The sequence below is a fragment of the Berghia stephanieae genome, chromosome 7, assembly GCF_034508935.2.
Source record: "Berghia stephanieae isolate SIO BIC M18660-M18661 chromosome 7, UCSD_Bste_1.3, whole genome shotgun sequence".
Classification (NCBI taxonomy): Eukaryota; Metazoa; Mollusca; class Gastropoda; order Nudibranchia; family Aeolidiidae; genus Berghia; species Berghia stephanieae.
In genome coordinates, this window is record NC_088366.1 from 25,744,646 (window position 1) to 25,766,043 (window position 21,398).

Sequence of the window (21,398 nt, forward strand, 5' to 3'; positions counted from 1 at the left end):
AAATGGTACTAGGTGATGCACATATATTTTAATTATGTTCAAACATGTCACTTACTTCTATGTGCATTGACAGAATATACTAATGCTGTGTCATCTAGTGTGTAGTAGTAGAACTATCTTTAATCGTCTCCATGCAAAGGAGCCTTGTCAATTTGGCCAGGGCAGTTGACAAAGTGAGTCATATTTTAATTTGCATTAAAAGATGTTGCTAGGATGGAGCCTATTGGGGTTGGGTGCACTTATAAGGGTTGGTGCTCTTATTTAATAATCAAACAAACCTGAAAGAATTTATTCTTTGGAAAAAACAGATAGTTTGAATTACCTGAAGTCCACTCAGGTACTTCTCCAATACTCCTTATGACATCTGCTAAAGTGTGGCTACTTGTTGACTTGCCCTTCAGGAAATTTTCTAACAATGAAGTCTGCAATTTAAGATATTCTGAAAAAAAATTATTTCAAAAAAAAAATAAAAAAGGATACTACTGTTAAAAGCAAATAAATCATGACAACTGATTATAAGGAGTTACTGAAAAAGTGTGTAAGAAACAGTGCCAGACAAAGCAAGAAAGAAAAATACAAGAAAAAAAAAAAAAACAACCCAAAAAATCAGTCTTCCTCGACTGGGGATTGAACATCAGAACTTCTAATTACCAGTCAGATATGCTACCATTATAAAATATTTTCAAAGCCTTGAGCTAGATGAACTGTTTCAGGCATTTCCTCTTTACCTAAACAACATAGACCATTTAACCCTTATAGGTAAGGTTCAATTTTACATCAACCTGACAACATATCCTACTGCTTTCACTAAATGTGGCTTTGTGGTCTTATGGTATGAGACTCTGCTTTTTGGACCAGTATGTCCCAGAGTCGAGTCCCGCTCTGTGTGTCACAAAGCTGAATCATTGGAAAAGGCTCTTTAGTCACATTCTCTCACAGTGCTCAGGTGACCATTAACAGTGCTTTCTCTGTCGAAAAAAAAATTACAGGCATCATGTTTAATCCTACACGTTGAGTAATGTTGTTGGTTAGGAACCTCTTGTTGTCTTTTGTTTGTTTTTAAGGGTGTTACAGCACTTGCAACACATTAAGGTCAAATCAGCGACAGTAAAAAGGAAGAAAATGGGATAGTAAAAAGTTCAATAATTACAATTAAAGCAGCCAAGAGAAAGTAAGACAAAGGGGAACTGGGAACAAATAGGGATCAGATATAGAATCCAAGAGCATACCACCGATGTACTTAGTTTGAGATCACCAATAAGTCTCTTCCGGACACATGCACAAAATCCAACAAAGAGGAATACACTCAAATGCTTACATTATTCATTCAAAATAACAAATATAATAATACATAACAGAGAGATGATTTACAAGGAAAAAAATATCATCTCCCAAAACAATAACTATGCATTCGACTGTTTCCCTCCCAGCCAGGACTCCGACCAGGGCCAGAAAAAAATCCAGTAATCTCATTCCAAGACAAAGACAGAAAGCAAGATGGAAAACAGATATAAGGGGATAGAAGACACAGTATGTACCTCCCTGCCCGCTATGGGAGGTCAGGATCCCCACCCAGAGGAACCTCTGTTTTGTTTTGTGTTGCTGCTGCAGCTCATTCACGTTAATCTTGACGAGCATTTATATATCCATTAAACGTGTTCAAAGCACTTTACAAGAGGAACCTCTTGAAAAGTGCTTTGAACACGTTTAATGGATATATAAATGCTCAAGTCAAGATTAACGTGAATGAGCTGCAGCAGCAACACAAAACAGAATACAGGCTTCGTTAAAGCATAAATTGCATCCTCTTTACTATTTGATTGGGACAAGAAAAGCAAAATAATTTATTTTTCTAAAAACACATCAATCCGTACAAGAACTGTGTGAAAAAGAGGCTTGAAAACTATGATATGAAGAAATAATGACCAATCTTTTTTAAAGAAAAGAAATAAAAAAAAAAATTCCAAATCTATTCTAATAATTCTTTTGCAAAACGTCACCTTACATTACTATGAATATCTGACCTCAAAACTTCAGAAAATAATAAGTTGAATTCTTTAAGCATGCTGAGGATGATACAATATAACTTGAGTTTTATATAGCGCAATATCCACTAAATACACCCAAAGCACTATACAAGGAAAAGCCCCATCCTTACCAAAAGCAAAACGTTACATGTAGGATGAGATATGACGCCTGTAAGACGATATTATAATTTGTTTTTGACAACAATGTTAAGAGCTAAATACTCACTTTACACCTGATTATGGTGAAAGAATGTGAGTAAAGTACTATGAACTCAACTTTCCGTCGCTCAGGACTAGATTCAAGCCCGGGACCTACTGGTTTGAAAGCAAGTTTCATGCCACAAGACCATAAAACCACACAACAATATGATGGAGCATTACAAGGTATCAAAATATATATGAACTATTGTAATACAATATTGTATGCAGCAGTTTGAAATGCACACCAAGTGAAAAGGCCTTTATGAAATAGTAGTTTTGACATTCAAATTTCAATCAATCAACTAATGATGTGAAGAAATATTTTACATCACTTACTCTTACTGTTTCGACCTTTCTTAGCTTCAAATTTCAATTGATCAACTAATGATGTGAACTACTATTTTAAATCACTTACTGTTTTGGTCTTTCTTAGCTTCCTCATTACACTGGCTAATTGCTTGGAGAGTTTTGAAAAGCTCCTCCACCTTATGACCAAGACAAATTTTGAAAAAGTAATGAAAGTGCAATAACAGGAATCAAATAATTCTTTTTTTTTTCTCTTAATGTTTTACACTACATTGGTTTTGTATGCTATTCTAAATAGTATAATAATTTTGAAAAAAAATTAAAATTGCCTTAAAAAATATTAGAGCAAAGTCATAATAATGTTGTGGTGATAGTGAGTAGTGCTTGTGATGATGATGTGGTGCGGGTAATAACGATGTAATTAATGTTGTGATAAAGGTAGTTGGTTCAGTGGCTCAGATGCATATCTACTTTGACATAAATTTTCATTTTTCAGAACAAAAGGCATTTTGACAGAGCATTATTAAGTAATAACAACAGAAAAAAAAACCCCTAAACCCCCCCCCCCCCTTCCCCATTCCCCAAGCAAAAGAACAAAAAACAAAAAAAAACTGACCTTAAATACAGGCAAAGAGTTGAGCCACTCCAGATTGTCATCCTTTTCTTCATCTTTGTCTTGGTTTACACTACCTGTCTTTGTAACAGTACTATCACTCCTTCTCCTGCTCTTTTTTTCATGGTTTAATGAGCCATCACATTTCTTCACAGCACACAAAATGTTTTTGGCAAGTTCCTTGTTAGTGGACAAAACTCTGATGCGAAGACAATTTATCTTAGAAGAATATGACGATGCCGGTGACGTAAGAATAAGACTTGGAAGGATGAGGCAATGGAGATATTCAAAGGCAGATGGCATGTGGTCAATATTGGTTCCCCGTGACCCATTAATCACATATTCTCTCCAAGCAGACGTACACAAATGGCGTGTCTCTCCACAATTTGGGATCTCCCCATCTATTTTATAGACACGCAGCCTGGCGACTAATCCAGTCTACAATGAAATAAACAATGTTTTGATAAACTAGATCACATATTACAAATGAGAGTCACCTCTTCCATGCAATCAATGTAAACATATATATTACTAAATGAGAGTCACCTCTTCCTTGCAATCAATGTATTGTTTTGTTGTAGATAAAGAAGAGATTTAAAAATTGCAGATATATTAATCAAACACATTAATAATAATAATAATAATAATAATAATAATAATAATAATAATAATAATAATAATAATAATAATATAATAATACTAATACTAATAATAATAATAATAATAATAATAATAATAATAATAATAATAATAATAATAATAATAATAATAATAATAATAATAATAATGAGGGTCCTGAAAGCTCAGTTGGTAGAGCACACGTTTTACAAGCAAATGGATGAAGTCAAAAAATATTTTAGACCCCCTATCCTGATAATACTATTCAATAGACTAGCGTGTTCAAAAGGGTAGCAAGCAATTGCTATTGTTAGTTTCATGCTATAGAAACCGATATAAGTTCTGACTCTATGAGTCTAATGGCTCTGTAGGACTAATTTAAAAAAAATAATTAAATAATAATAATAATAATGATTGAAAATTTAAAAAATCAACTTCCTATCTTAGGCCTATTAACTGAAATGATTTTTTGTCATTGAGTAACTGTTCACTCTAAATAGCACGTTATATATTTTTAAAAAATAAAAGGTGACATATTCTTTTTAAAAAATATTTTAAATACAAAAAAAAAATGTATGTTAAAAAATGTCCTGCTTTTTATTATAAATGTTATATAATTAATACTGGTTTGCTTTAATGAACACTTATAAAGGACATAACCATAAAAGCGTATTCTATATTTAGTTTCAGCTGTATATACAGTGCAATCTCTGGATAACGACAACACCTGGATAGCGACATTGAACTCTGGTGCCGAAATTTTTGCTATGTTAGTAATAAAACCCCCCAAATAGTGACATATATTTCATGAAAACCCCTGTTTAGCGACATTGTTATAGCAACAAACAGCAGTTGAAACCGATGCTTGATTCCCCACCATCGTCACTTCATACTCTTAAACAATTTTTAACAAGCCTTTTTTTCCTCCCAATGAGATCATTTGTTACTGACCAATAAGAACAATATACAGTGCAACCAGAATAACGAATAACTTTCTGGTCCTGGGCATTGTCATAATCCAGGGGTTGCACTGTATGTTTATTACACTGCATGGAATCAGCAACAGTTCATATGGAACCACAGCAAAAGAAGATTATCAGTGGATGGAATTCTCAAGGGTCCATTTACCTTCCCTGTTGTTAACTACCTGTCTGAGGTCAGTGATAGAGGTTAACTGATATCAGACAAGGCTGTGTCCAATGGGTGCATTTTTGGATATTTATGGTCCTATAATATAATACATGTTGGGATAGCTGGAAAACAATGACAGCCTCTTTCACTTTATGGTTATTATTTAAAAGATCAATTGTTTTTTCTAAACATCAGTCCAAATTTGATGTTATTGTGGTTAATACCTACTTGTTTTTGTTTGTTTGTTTTTTTCATAATATCGTAAGATGTAAATCTATTAATTTTAAGTGCTTGTAAATTTTGGTGCACTTAAAAATATTGGTATTCAAATCTCATCATCAGTATCGCATGGATTTTAATTAATACTTATTAAAAGTAGATGTGAGCATCTGTGTTCTTGTGCAATATTATCAAATTGGCATTTGATTTTCTTGATTTATTCCTAGTTTTGTTGAATCGCGTTGGAGCACTGTTTACATTCAAAACAATGACAATATACATTGGAGAATGAAAGCGTAACTGGTATGCCCTTTGTAAACAGGAGAAATACATATTCTAATGCCGTTAGGATTCGTCTTCTCTCAGGCCCTGGTCCGTGCATTGCACTGTATGTATTCATGGGTCTCATCACACTCCCTTTTTGCGCCATCCTGAAAACTCTGGAATAAAGATAACCCTGGATAACGACATAATTTCCCGGTCCCAGGCAATGTTGTTATCCAGGGGTTGCACTGTATATATATATATACACCTCTCTCTCTCCTTCAAAAAGGAAAACAATTTTATTTGCTAGGTTCTCTAATTTGACACAGAATACTAAATTTGTAGACCTTTTAATGAGTAAATATCATTCAAGCATATTCACAAATCATATTTTCAAAGATTCACCACATTTAATACTTTATTTATTCTCCCCATTCACACGCAAAGAGACCAAGATGATCCCGGGTGCAGTCAAAAATTTTTCTGACCCCCCTGTTCACTCAGCAGGGATTGGGAAGCTGGTTTTGTCAGAGCTAGCAGAATATATTTTGCAGTGGACTAGCATCCAATCGGAAGAATAGCAAGGAAATGCTATTGTCCATTTCACGCTATAGAATTCAGGATAAACTCGGATCCATGGGCCTAACAATTCTTAAGGACTACTTTATTCCCCCCCCCCCCCTCCCCCATACTCCCATATGGAACCAAATTTCTATTTCATACAACACAAAATGTGTGTTAATCATCTTTTTGGTAATTGGCTTTCAAGACCTGTCATGGCAGACGACGGGAATGGAAAGGGATATACGTGGGGTGTCTTACCAAAGGACACAAAGCCAGGGCCAGAGATTAGAATTGTTATCATCTATCACTGGCCATGATCAGATCACTTGATTACATTCAGAGATGAAATTCCATATCACTGAATGAAAATTGCTTTAAAAAACGAACAAAAAGCAAAACCATTGCCATTTGTTGAATGAATACCTGCTACAACCTTTAGATAATGTTGTTGCTGCTACTATTTCTGTTACTAATAGTTTGAAACACTTACGCCTGACTTCTCATTAAGATAGTTTATAAGTTCAAAACCATTGCATGTTGCATCGAAACAATGTCTAGGGGTGAAATGTTAAGAACAATTTTTTAACTTAAAATCTAATATTCAAAGTAAGAAAATGATACAATACATGTCAAATATTAAGATTTTTTTGCAATGTTCTTTTTTTTTCTTATTTGCTGAGTCAGTGTTATTTGTTGTTGCCAAAGTTTTGTTGTCATTGCTGTTGGTGGTGGTGACATCGTTGTAGTGTTGCAACATTTTCATTGATATTTCTAATGTTGATGTTGTTATTGTTGAAATTATCATTGTTGTTATTAAAGTTGTTGATGCCAGTGATATTTGTTGTCCTTGTTTATATTATCATTGCTGTTGCTATTTTTGTCATTGCTTCTGTTAAAGTTGTTGATGTCAGTGATGTTTGTTGTCATTTTTGATGTTGATATTGTGATTAACCTTGCTGTTGCTAGTGTCATTGATGTTGTTGCTGCAATTATCAGCTGTTGTTGTTTCTTTCTCCGCTATTGTTGCTGTTACTGCTGTTGATGGTGTGAATGTTATTGTTAATGATGACAGTAGAAGTGATGATGGTAATGTCAGTAATCTAAAGGCTGACAAATTATCTTAAGTAATGTCGTTTTGGGTGTTTAATGTGATCTAGTAGTATGACACTTGCCATTGCATCTGAAGGTCCTGGGTTCGAGTCCTGAGCAGTGCATAGTTGAGTCCTTGAAAAAGGCTTTTTACTCACATTCTCTCACTGTGCTCAGATTAAAATGAGTACTTGGCCTTTAACAGCATTCTCTCTGTTAGAAAAAAATTGAAATATCGCCTAACAGGTGTCATGTCGACCTAAATGTCAAGTGTTGCTGTTGGCTAGGGTCCCATTGTTAGCGCTTTGAGCTTGTTTAGTGGATACTACACTATATAAAAGCTCAATTTTTTTTTTGTTTTTTGTTTTTTTAAAAACAATTTGATCATAAAAATAACCACTAACTTGCGATTCATTTATTAATACTAATTCTTATCTTTAATTTTAAAAATACCAACAAAAAAAAGACAAAAAAAAAAAATTGTAAAAATCAGAAGTCCTGAATTAGAAATCCAATAAAAATAAACCCGGAAGGATACAAGTCAAACAGCCAAGGTGTCAACAAAAACAAGGGAAAAGTCCTGAGATCTACCTCTTGCAAAACTTCCATCGTATGGCCACATATTGTTTGGCCAAGATACTGTGTTTTAGTTGTCTCAAGCTAAATAATTATAAAAATAAAAAAAAATTAAAGAATAAATAAACAAATAAAAATCAAGCAATGAATAGAAAAGGAAGGAAAGGAAGCGAAGAATAGAAATACACTTAGAAGTGAGTGAGAGAGAGAGAAAGAGAAAGAGAGAGAGAGAGAGAGAGAGAGAGAGAGAGAGAGAGAGAGAGAGAAAGAGAGAGAGAGAGAAAGAGAGAGAGAGAGAGAAAGAGAGAGAGAGAGAGAGAGAGAAAGAGAGAGAGAGAGAGAAAGAGAGATAGAGAGAGAGAGAGAGAGTAAGAGAGAGAGAAAAGTCCAGTGAGAAAGAGTAACATTTTATAGCAAGACTCAATTTCTATCACGGAGTTTATTTTACAATCTGCTGATGACGAATATTGGCCAAAAATGTTTTTAAGAAGAGGAAATATATTGCAGTCTTACGAATATTTTTCAGACTTTCAATGAAGCTGAAGGTTGTTTTCGTGATCTTCGCCACAACAAAAAAATACTCTGAGAAAATTCGATTTCATCACTTTCTCTGAGTTGAATACTCAAAAAAATAAACTAAAGACTGACAATCTAGATAAAAAATTAGGGTAGTTATAACCTTTTTAGGTGATAAAAAAGTGTGGACAAAGTGAATACTCTGTCCACACTTTTTTGAACCTTTGAGAAACTATTTCTGCTATTCTATTGGGACTAGATATCCAGTTTTTGGTTATTTTACATTATTCAACTAAGAGAAATTGATGGAAACACTTTTTTTCTTAGATTTTCCAAATAAATTATTATTGGAGTATTTTTGTGGTAAATGTCACGAACATGGCTTATTTTATAGCCAGAAGATTTCAAAAAGCTGATTTTCCTGGGTATGACACTAATCTTTGGACTGGTAGGTCCTGGATTCGTGTCTCCCTCTTGGCAGCACAATGTCAAGTCCTTGGAAAAGGCTCTTTACTCACATTCTCTCATCATACTCTGAAGTAAAATAAGTATATGGCCATTGACAGTATTGTCTGTGTCAAAAAGAAACAATTGTAATATTAGTTCACAGATGTCATGTCACGTCCTGCATGTCAATTGTTGCTGTTGACAAGGAATCCTTTGCACAAAGCTTTGAGAACATACATGGATATTGTGTTATAGAAATGCTCAAGATTATTATTGTGCGGCTATGTGGTCTAGTGGTATGACACTCGCTTTCGGATCGGAAGGTCCTGGGTTCGAGCCTCGCGCTCGGCGCATAGTTGAGTCCTTGGAAAAGGCTCTTTACTCACATTCTCTCACCGTACTCAGGTGTAAAATGAGTACCTGGCCGTTAACAGCGTTGTCTTTGTCTTAAAACTTGTAATATCGCCTGTTGTTATGTCCTGTGGTACATTTTAAATGTTGCTGTTGACCAGGGACTCCTTGTAAAGCGCTTTGAGCACGTTTAGTGGCTATTGCGCTATATAAAAAAGCTCAATTTATTATTACACCTTTCAAACCAACCTGATATTTGCTGACAGGAGCTTTTTTGGAGTTATTCTCACGTGATGAGAGTGAATATCTTTGTTTTAAAATTTGACTCCAATCTGTACATTGAATATAAAATCCTGAAAATACAACCCCGTCTTTTATCTGGAAAAGAAGGGTAAGCCGATAAAAATCAAGAAAAGCTATGAAAATAATGTGACAACACTCCATTCATTAAGTCAGTCATTATATATAAAGTAAATATACATATGTTATATATCATATATTAATATAGAACATTTCCATGGCTTTGTCATACTCTGTCCCCTAAACAAAACATTAGTTATCCTCCCTCTTCCACTCACAGACCTTATCAAACCAAATTTCCGTTTAATGAAATACTACCACCAGTTTGACACCTATGTCAGTTTAAATGGACGTGAGAGAACTTTTCTCTGGTCACATTGGATTTTTATACCATCTCAGTTGTTTTTGTCATTGGCTAGGAAGAATTTTACTTCATTTTTGATCAAACAAATGATACTCATGTTTTTCTAGCGTTAAATGCAAATGTCACACCCTCTTGAGTTGATGATATGTAGTCTTTTACCAAAGAAACTACACAGTTTGTTTCCGCTAACAGTTTGATACTGGTTGGAACAAAGGCAATGATATATACATATTTAGAAACTAGACACAACTTAGTTAATTTTTGTTTTTAATTTATTGATTTTGTACAAAGTGTTGAAAAGTCACAGATATTTAAATCCAGTCATTAAAATAACGATTTTGCAAAATCAAGCACAAAATTGAAATCAGAACACATGACACACATAGGTATTTTGTATGACCACCGTTAGAATTGACCAATGCCTCAACTCTTGACTCATTTTGACAATGTTAGCTGATTGACTACCTCTGCTGAAATATCAGTCTTATTTAGCCTGTCGAACACTTTGTCGAATTTTGTTCAGTTTTCTTTGGGTTTTTTGTTAAAGCTTTCTTTTCAGAAAGTCCCACATAATATGTTGAATGGGATTTATGTCAGGTAACACAGCTGGTCATCGGTCCATCACCCTTACATTTGAATTGTTTAGGAAAGTAGAAATTTGTTAAGCTCTATGTTCTGAAGCGTTATCAAACTGAAATATCACAACTTGATTATTCTGATTCCAAATAACTGGGACAACCACTGGTTCAAGAATATTGCTGATGTATAGGTCTGACCTGAGTCATTGGTTGATTCATATTACACAGCGTACACAACGACAACAGTTTAGTTGAGACGGTATCCCGTTCCTGACACCTGCTGACCCAGTCACGGTGAGCGGTCAATCACCGAGAGGAATTTACCTAACGGGGATTGCCGTTTCACTCAATTTAACAATGTTTTGTTTTATTGTCTGTTAGACACCCATATTGAATGAGTTGAAATATCACTACTTGGTATAAAAGTTTATATTTTCTACTTTTACTGTGTGTTTTTTATTTTTTCATAGTATTACTAGATTTCTCAATATAAGTTATCAATGAACGGTAACAAATTACACAAAAAATATAGCGGGTGCAACATTTCAAAAATTAGAGAAAAAAAAACGTTGCTATGGATTTGTCTGAATTTTATGTATTATAAAGACAAGATGTAAATACTTCTCCTCACAAAAAACGTATTTTTCCTCAACAAAAATATATCCGCTACGAGCATTCAAACTTGTCAGTGTAGTTTGGGGCTGGTCTTTAACTGCATTGCGTTGATGGCAAATCGCATTTTATTCATATCATTGATAATGTCGGATGCTCTTTTTTTCCAATTTTGCTGTTGTTTGGTGACAGGTCTCTGTGCCTTGTTCTCCAAGAAGTCTAAGTCCAAACTTATATTGAGTGATGTGTGGTATGCACTGGTACTCAAGGAGGTGTTGTTTTGGGATTATTTTGTTTGGAAAATATTTTCTGTATGTATCCGTGTAATGTTTTATTGCACTTTGAATATATTGGAGTGTGTCTGCTTTGATTGATTTTGTGTGTGAAATAAAGTTGTGCACATGACTATAGGCCTTGTTTATATTGTAGAAAATTAATCCAATACTGCATGCGTCGTCAGTGATGAGTGGGTCGTGGGTGCAGTTCTTTGTTTGTTGGATAATTGGAAGTGTAGACTTTTTCTTGTAAGTATTTGTGGCAGTGGTTGCCAATGAATGACCTGCTGTGGTAAGCCTGTTGTGTAATGCGGTATTCTGTCCAATTCAGAAGCAATAGGACCATCCCTGAGGGTGCGTGGCTCGTGCATGAGATTTGAAAGTCTCTCCTGCGTTTTGGAGTTTGTTGTTATATTCTACTCTGTCGATATCAAACATGCAAGTGCAACCCGTTTCAAGGTTGATTTATTTATTATTAACGTCTTGGCAATGAGAAAATACAAAGAAGCTAATGAGTCGTGTGTTCAATGTGCTTTATAATGTGTACTTTTTACACATAAATTATGAGTGTGCTCCTTGCTTGTCCAATGCCGTGTCAGTCCCATAGACTAAAAGAATGTCATTAGAATAATTTGAACATTTAAATGGTTTCTTGCGGGCACGTTTCTCTTTCTGTGTTAAACAAATCATACCACATGTCCTACATAATGAATTCACTGCTTGGTTATGACTTGCAATTGTGTGGTCCATGCTGTAAGAGAAAATTCAAAATTGACTGAGCGATGTAAGCAATGATATAGTGAATTAATGAATAAAATGAGTTTTAAAACACTCTGTATTACTTCTCATATCCATGCATACATAACAGCGTACATAAAATTTGGAAAAAGAAAAACCATAAACTTCACCCAATTTGGTGAAAGAAAGGTGGGGGGGGGGGGGGGCAGGAAAATTCTAACAAGCAGTTGAGCTAAGTTGAGGCCCAACACACACTGTCATTTAAAATTAAACATTAGCAAGATAATTCAAATTATGCAATTTAAAAATCAAATTAACTCATCATTGAAAAAAATAAAAAATAAAAATATAATTAACAATAAAACCGCAGCGAAATATTACGTTTCAAGAACAAGGCTAAAGAGGTAATATCATTATTACCTGACCTACCACGGAAAAATAATCATTACATGATAATGAAAACTGAAGAGTAAATGAAACTTACCTCATTTCGTAGTAAAACTTGTGCCTTGTGAATCACACCAAAAAAAATTTGAAGTTTATAGCAACGTTTTTTTAGAATCCTGAGGTAATTACAAGTAATTTTATTTAAATGTTATAGAAAAATATGTGAATTTGAATCACGGCTTGTGGAATAAGTACTGGAGATATTGAAATAAAAATTGGACCGATGGAAAGAGGAGGTCTGCGAGAATTCTTTGCATTTGGGTGGAATTGCATCGTCACGAAGATCGTGAGGTTAATTGGTACGGAAATCATCCATTGGTATCACCCAATGCACGTCAAATCTACGTTCTGGGAATTGATATCGGCTGACCGCTGTTGACCCCGGTTACCTGTCGGGTGAGGTTACGTCGGCGCTCGGAGCAGCGGGAAACTAAACGGTCAGATTTATAGTGCAGTTTAGACGCCGTGATTAGTTCAGTTTTTCTGCCATCAATTATCACTCTCCACAGCATTACAGATCCATATTCTTGATTTGTCACTTCAATGGTGGTTTTGTCATTGAAAAGTTCACCTCAACTTCGATAGCACAAAGTTCATTTGTCTCTGGAATCAACTTTAAAAAGCAATATGTCTGTGAACAAAAAGCATAAATCCCACATATTCTGGTCCTGGTCCTAAAGTTCATGTGCTTATCTCAGCCTGCAGAATTACGGGTTTGTGACATTTCAAACAACGGTCACTGAGCATGAAAATTTGGTGCGCAACTATGCAACAACGCTTATCTGAAATAGAGATCTGAGAGATTTTTGGTGCACATTTACATGTAACTTTTATACTGGTCTGTTTGGCGGAGCACTGCGGCTTCTCACTTGTGTCAATAAAGGCATGTGATACATTAACAGAAAGAAAAATTTGTCTACTTCTTTAAGATATATACCATGTACAAATATGTTTTCTCATACGAGATAATAGCAAATAAAAACTGTCTAGTTTCTTTTGTAAATGACTATATAAGGAAAAGTGTGACAAAGGAAAGAAACGAGCATAGCAATAGCCCTGAGTCCATCCAAAGTCTCATGCTATAGAAGCTTTAAAGAAAGAGATTCGAAAACGGTTTCCAAATCATTCCTACACAGAAAAATAATTTACAAGAAAACATAATAGCTCGAACAAAAAAAAAACAAAAGAAAAACAAACTCTAATATATATTTTTTTAAATGATTAAAAGACAAATATAACACTCTCATAAGACTGCATCCCTTGAAACAAAGAGTCCCAGCCATGGCCCTGTGACTTTAGAAACAGGATAGGCATCCATCATGAAAGAGTCAACAGATATAAGGAGAAAAAGAGAGGAGACCCTATCAGTAGTTCTGCAAAATCCTGAAAATCTGATAATTTTTATCTCAAAACTAAAGCATTTTGCTTATCCTCCTTACAGCCCCCCCCCCCCCCCCCCCCCCCTCCCCCCTCCCCTCCCCGTCCTTTCCAAAGGACAGCTGCGGGGTTGAGTTGGAGAAAAAAATCAAACAAAAAATGCCCGAAAATCAGCCTGCTTCGACTGGGGATCGATCCTCAAACATAGGATAATATTTGTCTAGTAGTTCTGATTTATCTGGCACTGTTTCATACACAATATCTTTTTTATCCTACATTAGTGCCTGCTCCCTAATTTGTCACTCAGATAAATAGCACCTTACCACTTCATCTCTAACTGAAATCTCCCCGTTCCAAGATATTGATACAGGCTGTGGGTAGTCTGTTATGGATTTTAGTTCTCCACTGGTCAATTCCACAAGTTTATGACCAAAGGCAGACAAATCAGAGTCTACTTTTATAACAGATGTATGTACATGAAGCCATTTAACAAGTCGCATCATGACACCAGCCAATGGCAAGAAGCTGTGATAAATGGATGGAAAAAAACAACAACAAATAAACACATTAGTACAAAGAATTCAACACTGTTAAAAATGATCAAACATTTTGTTTATACATACATTTCCCTTTTAGATTGGTAATGATTCACACTTTGGTCTGAATATGTTATATTTGTACGGTGTTTTATCCATGGACAAAACAAAACATTTAATCTAAGAAGTTTGTACTGATTGCCATCCCCTTGGTCATTCATCACTAAATTTCAAGATGAGAAAGCTAACCAATTACAATGCTCAATACAATGATGAAAACAAATGTCATATAAATCAGCAGTGCCGACATTAAAGAATATAGTCCAACAAAATCAATACAAGGCAGTTCAGAATTATACAAAAGGAGTGGCATGTCTTACCAAAACTAATCAATATGAAATGAACCTGTGACAGTAACAATAATTGTTCTTAGTGGAAAGTGAACCAAATTGCATGCCAAAGTGCAACTAATGCACAGCTGTGGTGGATAAAAATAAGTTGAAAGAAAGGGGGAGGGGGTTCCTAAGAATTTGAGACCTAGTACTTTCAATCAGATCTAACAGACCCAGCTAACCAACCACTGGTGGGTAGATATGAGGATCAAAAAAAAAAAAATATCTCAACTTTATCCAGGATTGATCTCAGTCCTTTTTCACGTGAATCTAGTGCTCTACCAACTGAATTATTGGGATCCCCTAATAATCACAAGTACATGTAACTAAAATATAATTTTCTTTTTAATTCACATAGATTTTTTTTTAAAATGTTTTCAAAATCTTATATGTCATTTAAAAAATCAGCATTGGTTACCTTTCTTCTGAATCCAAATCACTGGCATGAAGAAATATGTACATTTGCACACAGCATCCTGAAGAAATGAATATCAAAACGATATCAAAAAGTTAATAATCGTCGGACTGCTTACCTTGATTAAAAGAGGGTACAATCATGGAAACACATTTTTATTATCTTATTCCACTAGAAAAGAGCTAATCAAATCCTTTCATTTAATGATGAGCTATTGAATTTTCATGAGAGAAGTAACTGAAATGGATCTCGGATTAGTTTAAAGCCTGAGTCACATCATCAAGTTTGCAGTTGCATACAAATAAATAGTCTGGCCATCAAAATATCAGTAAAAAACAACTGGAAATTAGACTAAGCACTAATTCAAAGATACAGTAATACCATATCAATTTGTGATAGTCTTGTAGCTGTACTTCACATTTTTCTTTTCGGTATCAAATCAGTAAAATCTTTCATCTTTATATTTCAACAATAATTAAAGAAAAATATGGAAAGTACAAACCGGTATTCAGAAGCATAGAGGTATAATCACATATTAAATAAAAATTAAATCAATTTTTTTAAAACTACCATTTTCTGCAGTTTTATTATCTGAGAACATAATACTCACTTCTCTCAAAAAATGCATAAGTTTATCATATCATTATAAATATAGCCATTGTCAACAAAATATAACCTAGGAAAATCCACTGCGCCTGTAAAACACATTTAAAATTTCTTCATTAACGAGGCAATTTTTAAAAAATATGTACCCGCTCAGCTGCCAATATGCAATGTCAAAATTTTTCACTTCATAGTCTCGATTTTTTTCAGAAACCAAAAGACAAAAAAACAAAACAAACAAATAAATAAATGCCAGTTATTCTAAATCTGTAGACAAACCCTCCTTTTACATTCAATAAATACAAATATCAATACTTAATATAATTCAAGCATCAATCTTGATCATAGAATGTTATTTAAAATATAGACATGCCATACACAGCATTTAAATCCTCTCAGATTAGCTAAATAATGTGTGCAATTATCACTGCATTATAAAGAAAAAAAAACAGGATTTCAAAAGTCCTAACAAGAATCTATTAAGATATCTTTTTAAAATATTGGATAATCTCTGGAAAAATTAGGAGTTGGCAGCTCTGTAATTATATTACAAGGTATTTACCAATATCTATATGAGCTGATCATGTAATACTTACATGGTATGATTTACAATGTATTCATCACTAAAGGCAGCAGCATATAATGGTGCTCACACTACTATGTTATGACGATCGACCCTATTAGCAAATTCCGTAACGCACTTGTGCACCATCGCAAACCAGCCTGGATGCTTCGTCACAACGCATCATTTAACTAGATGCTCTGCTGTTTCAGCTCATTACCATAAATGGTACATATTGGACAGGTGGCAAGTCCTCAATGATGCAATGAGCATGCTGTTAAGCAGGTTCTCGACCTGAGTCAATTGGCTGCCACTCAATGTCTCCTTTTGCTGGTGGAAAAGCCTGGCAACTTCTCCCCCAGTTTCAAGGAGTCGATGTTCCTGCCCCCCCCCCCCTGGGGAATTGAATTTGTCCAAACTGATTACCATCTCGTATATGCAGCTCTGTCTGAAGTCAGGGGATCTATGTACAAGGGTTGCCGGAACTTATTTCGACTCGAAAAGTGGGTATCTTGAGAGGGGTATCCTCATTCCCTCTCTCTTTGATCTTATTAAGCCAGTCGTTTGTAATCGCTTCCCATTCGACATTGGGGGGGGGGGGGGGCTGGATCGCTGTTATCATCGGGCCCATTCTCTAGGGGTTGTTGCCAGCGTTCCCGACACTGTGTGCACGGACTTGCGATGTTTAACGTTTACCTTCTCAACGTTCTTGCTTCTACCTCAAACTGGAGAGCAATACTCTGTGGCGGAATAGCGTAGTGTCAAGGTGGACGTCCTCAGAAGCATTTGACTAGCACCCCAAGTTGATCCCGCCAGCTTCCTCAGAAGACTTGTTGCGTTTCTCTATCTTCCAGGCACCCGATAGATAAGGCTACAGTCCAGCGTCACCCCAGGTATTTTAGATTCAGCTCATATGGGAGAAGTGTTACTAAAGGTATCTTTGTTGTCAATTATAAAGAATTGAGCAAAACTATTGACTCACCAGCACTCGGGATTGAATCAGCTGTGTCATGCAAATATGATTCCAGAGTCTGTGACTCAACATTTTTATTACTGCAGATTGAAAAAAAAAACAAGATAAAGGATTAAGGACTATGTATGACAATTGAAAATGGGAGTCCATATAGTTTAGTCGTAAATTACTCATCTTACAAGCATAAAATTTGATATCCATTCTGGGTGCTGAGAATTATTTTTTTCTATCCTAATGTCTACCAAGCAGTGATTAGGTAGCTGTGTCTGTTACATCAGGAAAAATTACTTTGCAACAGACTAGCAGAGATGCCAACTTAAAATTTGGCTCACAGCAGACACCACTTGAAGGAATTCCAATGCCAAAACTGGATTTTCCACAAACATAATACTCATTTGTTCTACTTGCGTGATCGATCACACTGACAATCAAGTCCTTGTGTAATCTTAAACGTTTATAATCTGATTGAGAATATATTGTAGTGGTATCATTACTATTTTGAATGGCTAAGACTGTTATACTATTATTATTAGAGTATTGTTGTAATGGCCATGAAATGAAGACTTAACCTAATTAAAGATCCCATCTATGTCATCTGTTTTAGTTCTTACTACAACTAACACTATATGTATAGTGATAATTCATCACCCAACTATAAACAATATATATAAACAATAACAAAGAGCACAGCAGCGTCAACTTTACTTATTCAATTGTTTGTAAATGACCAGTTATGTTGGTCCAAGTTTGTGTGTGTGTGTCACAAACCATATGTTTTGATCAGTTAAAAATCTACTGGGTTAACATCCATTAAACATACTCAACCCACTTTTCAAGTGGTCCCTAACCAACAGCAACATTTAACATGTAGGACAGGACATGACGCCTGTAAGGCAGTATTACAATTTGTCTGCAAGAAGAGTAACTTTAGTTTGATATTGTACCAAAACATACAGTCATAGACATACTTCTCAAGGAGAGTTCCATCTTGCATATGGTGCATGAAATTTTGAACATCCAGCCATTGACAAAGTTCTGAGGAAGGACATGCCTACAATTTGATAAAAAATTTTAAAAAATTAATGTCTCATTACAGTGAAACACTTAAAACTTTGAGATTAGAGAAAGAAAGTTGTAATGTTACACAATGATGCAATCAAAATTAATATTTTTGACCAACTGTCTCAAATTAAATTCATAGCCAGACATTAGAAACTAGAGGTTTATTTCTATTTATCATCTAGGAGAATTTAAAACAAAAAAACAAACAAAACAATACCATGTTTATATTTCTTATCATTTCAATTCTAAACTCACTTTTCAGGGCTCAATTCATTCTGATGTAATATCATTGTGAGACAGTCGAGTTATACCATGTTAAAACATTTGATTCTTATTCTCAATCTTTATCATAAATCATGAGCTCTCATAATTAAATATCAAATTAGAATTACCAACAAATAATAAACAAATGCTCATGATAAAAAGTTAGATTTCTCACAATGATGTAACATTATCTGCACAAGTGTGACCCACCATCTCATAAAGGTATTATTTAGGCATGAACCAGATTCTTAACGGAAATTATGGTATTTCATTCAAGTAAATATGCTCTTTTGACCAAAAAAAAAAACAACAAACAAAAAAAAACAACAAAAAAAAAAACCAAAAATGTTAAAACTTAAAATGAATGAATATATAGCTTCTCTAAATACCCAGGTCTCAATTTTTACAATTCTAACCATTTTAACTTTTTATTAAACTTTTGGAATTTGGTTCACTCCAACAGTAAACTAAAAGAAGTGGAGAGTCACATATATAAAAGTCTCAAAAAGGGGCAAGCAAGGAGTAAATAAATTTTATATAACAGATGGACTGGCATCTGGTTTTTGCAATAATTAGTAATTAATAAAGATATGATGGGGAAAACCTCGCTGAAATCTTGGTTAACTGGTATCCATTTCAAAAGTTGTCCACCTTCCAAATTACTTTTGGTTGAAATATCAGTACTTGGTAACAAACTCTTGATGTAACGAGACACTTGATCAAAACTTCTTTCATCTATGTAGAAAAAAACCAAAACAAAAAAAAATCACAATAACAAATAAAATTAATAATAATAATAATAATAATAATAATAATAATAATAATAATAATAATAATAATAATAATAATAATAATAATAATAATAATAATAATAATAATAATAATAATAATAATAACAATAGTAACAATGAGTAAGAGTTCAAAAGGGGACCTCACTAGGAATCTAGTTTTACTTTTACTACAACTACAGTTAAAATCATGTGAAGCAGACAGAAGCTGAGAAAACTGGATAGTATGACAAGTAGTTAAACATACTAAGTGGATTGGTAAAAATTGGCAAGAACACAAATTTAAGTGACAAATTCAGGAACAGGCACTGATGTAAGATAAAGATCTGGAACAATTTGAAATTTGAAACAAAGAATGTAAAATCTATAGATTATTTCAAGGTGTTAGTAGACAGGGAATTATATGATGGGAGATTTATATATGATGAATAATACTTTTTTGCACTACTGTTGACAGGGCTTTCAGTCTTGTATGTATATATTATGCATTGTTATATTATTATGGTTATCTTCTATATGTGTGTGTGTGTGTGTGTGCTTTGCATGTCACGGTTAAAGATATATGTTTGTACACCACATTTACATGAGTACATTTAAGTTGAAATACTATCTTTACCAGTGTATCATTATTGTAATCTTTAATCAATAGATTTATGGCATTACTATTAATATTAAGGGCATTCAAGGGATATTATCCTATTTTGCCCTATACCATATGTTATGTTATTTTATGTATCAGTGTCAGACACAGTATTGAGAAAAATAACAACATTGACTAGGGATTGAACCTCAGACCTCCTGATTACTGATCAGATGTACTACCATTATACCACAATATGCTGACGTTGACTTTATTGGCATAAACCGGGCCAATCAGAAATCAAAAGCATACTACATAAACACCAACTATAATATGTCAATGCAGGAAAAATAAGACATCATGTTACTGTCAAGGATAGAATACGTGGAAAACTAAAAAAAATTATGTGGCAATTACATTACATACTTCGAGTCTGAATAGTCTCCCGTGGTTATTCAGACTCAAACTCCAAGGACCCAGTGCAGGCAGTGGGCTGAGGGTGGAACTGGTAGAAGCAGAAAAGCTCAGAGTAAATTCTGTTTTGCCCATATCAGACTGATTCATCTAAATAGCTCTTTTTCAGACTGCATTGTTGCCTGTCTAACACTATCAGAATATGTATTATAAGCATAGCTGTCCATCCAATAAATGGTGCACGTTTAATGAACATGATAAGTTGATCAAATGAAAATTTATGATTCAAGTGTTGAATAAAGTTTGAACTCAATTTTTATTGTCATAATAGACAATACATTATTTGACTTCGAAAGACACCACAGAGCTTTCCATTTGGGCATGGAGAAATATTCTCTGCATTTAGTATCTTATACATTTTGCTCACTTATCGTAGAATTCTTTCCCAATGTTCAGAGCTGAAAATAGTTGATATAAATTCTAAGAAATCGATTGTATTCAAAATAATGAGAGGAACCACTTACTGGTATCTATTCAATACAAGTACTCCCACCTCATTTTCATACTCACTAAACAGAGGGTTGATATTAAACCCATAGGTTAAAAATGATGGCATTTGTTTTCGATGGGATTTGAAGATATAAATTTGACTTTTTGATAAAATCATCACAATGTCTACACAATCTCATAATACAAGCAAACCATCTTGATCTCATTCTATTTGGACATTGTGTAAAGTTGTAAGAAAAGCTTTTCCTTTGGACCACAGTTACTTTGACTGACTTATGTTCCTTCTGAACTCTTTTCTTTTTAATTTCTAACTGGACTTTCAACTGATAAATGATTTTGTCTTTCTCTTCCTGTTGTCTTTAACTACCTGTTGGTAGTTACTGTACCATTATTGTTATTTTCATTTGCATCAATTTTATATAATTGTTGATAATTAAAATAAATTTAAAAAACAACAAAAAAACGTTACTGCCACGGGAGACTCTAGTCTGAATTTACTTGTGTTGATTGCAATGCCCACTGGATTCTGAGCTGGAAAAACCAAGGGAGAGTATTCAGAATTGAGTTTGAATACTCAAAAAAGTACCAAAAAAAGTAGGGTCACAGATTTTAAAAAAGGGTATTGAGAAAATTAAAAAGCTCTTAATGGTCACCTTTTAAATATATGAATAAATGTCTGGTATCAG

General features: G+C 34.2%; 1 protein-coding gene across 2 annotated transcripts in view; it reads right to left on the reverse strand.

The window, feature by feature from the left end:
* LOC144976946 (uncharacterized) overlaps positions 1-21,398 on the reverse strand; it is an 81,450-nt gene that overhangs the window by 58,420 nt on the left and 1,632 nt on the right. For both annotated transcript variants that reach the window (XM_078921575.1, XM_078921576.1), the window contains exons 2-12: positions 19,025-19,155; positions 18,063-18,145; positions 17,104-17,174; positions 14,960-15,017; positions 13,937-14,138; positions 9,172-9,300; positions 7,571-7,692; positions 6,434-6,497; positions 3,151-3,585; positions 2,644-2,713; positions 323-439 (exon numbers count right to left, since the gene is read on the reverse strand). In XM_078921575.1, the coding sequence (XP_078777701.1) occupies positions 323-439; positions 2,644-2,713; positions 3,151-3,585; positions 6,434-6,497; positions 7,571-7,692; positions 9,172-9,300; positions 13,937-14,138; positions 14,960-15,017; positions 17,104-17,174; positions 18,063-18,145; positions 19,025-19,155 (1,482 nt within the window). The remainder of the gene's footprint in view (positions 1-322; positions 440-2,643; positions 2,714-3,150; positions 3,586-6,433; positions 6,498-7,570; positions 7,693-9,171; positions 9,301-13,936; positions 14,139-14,959; positions 15,018-17,103; positions 17,175-18,062; positions 18,146-19,024; positions 19,156-21,398) is intronic.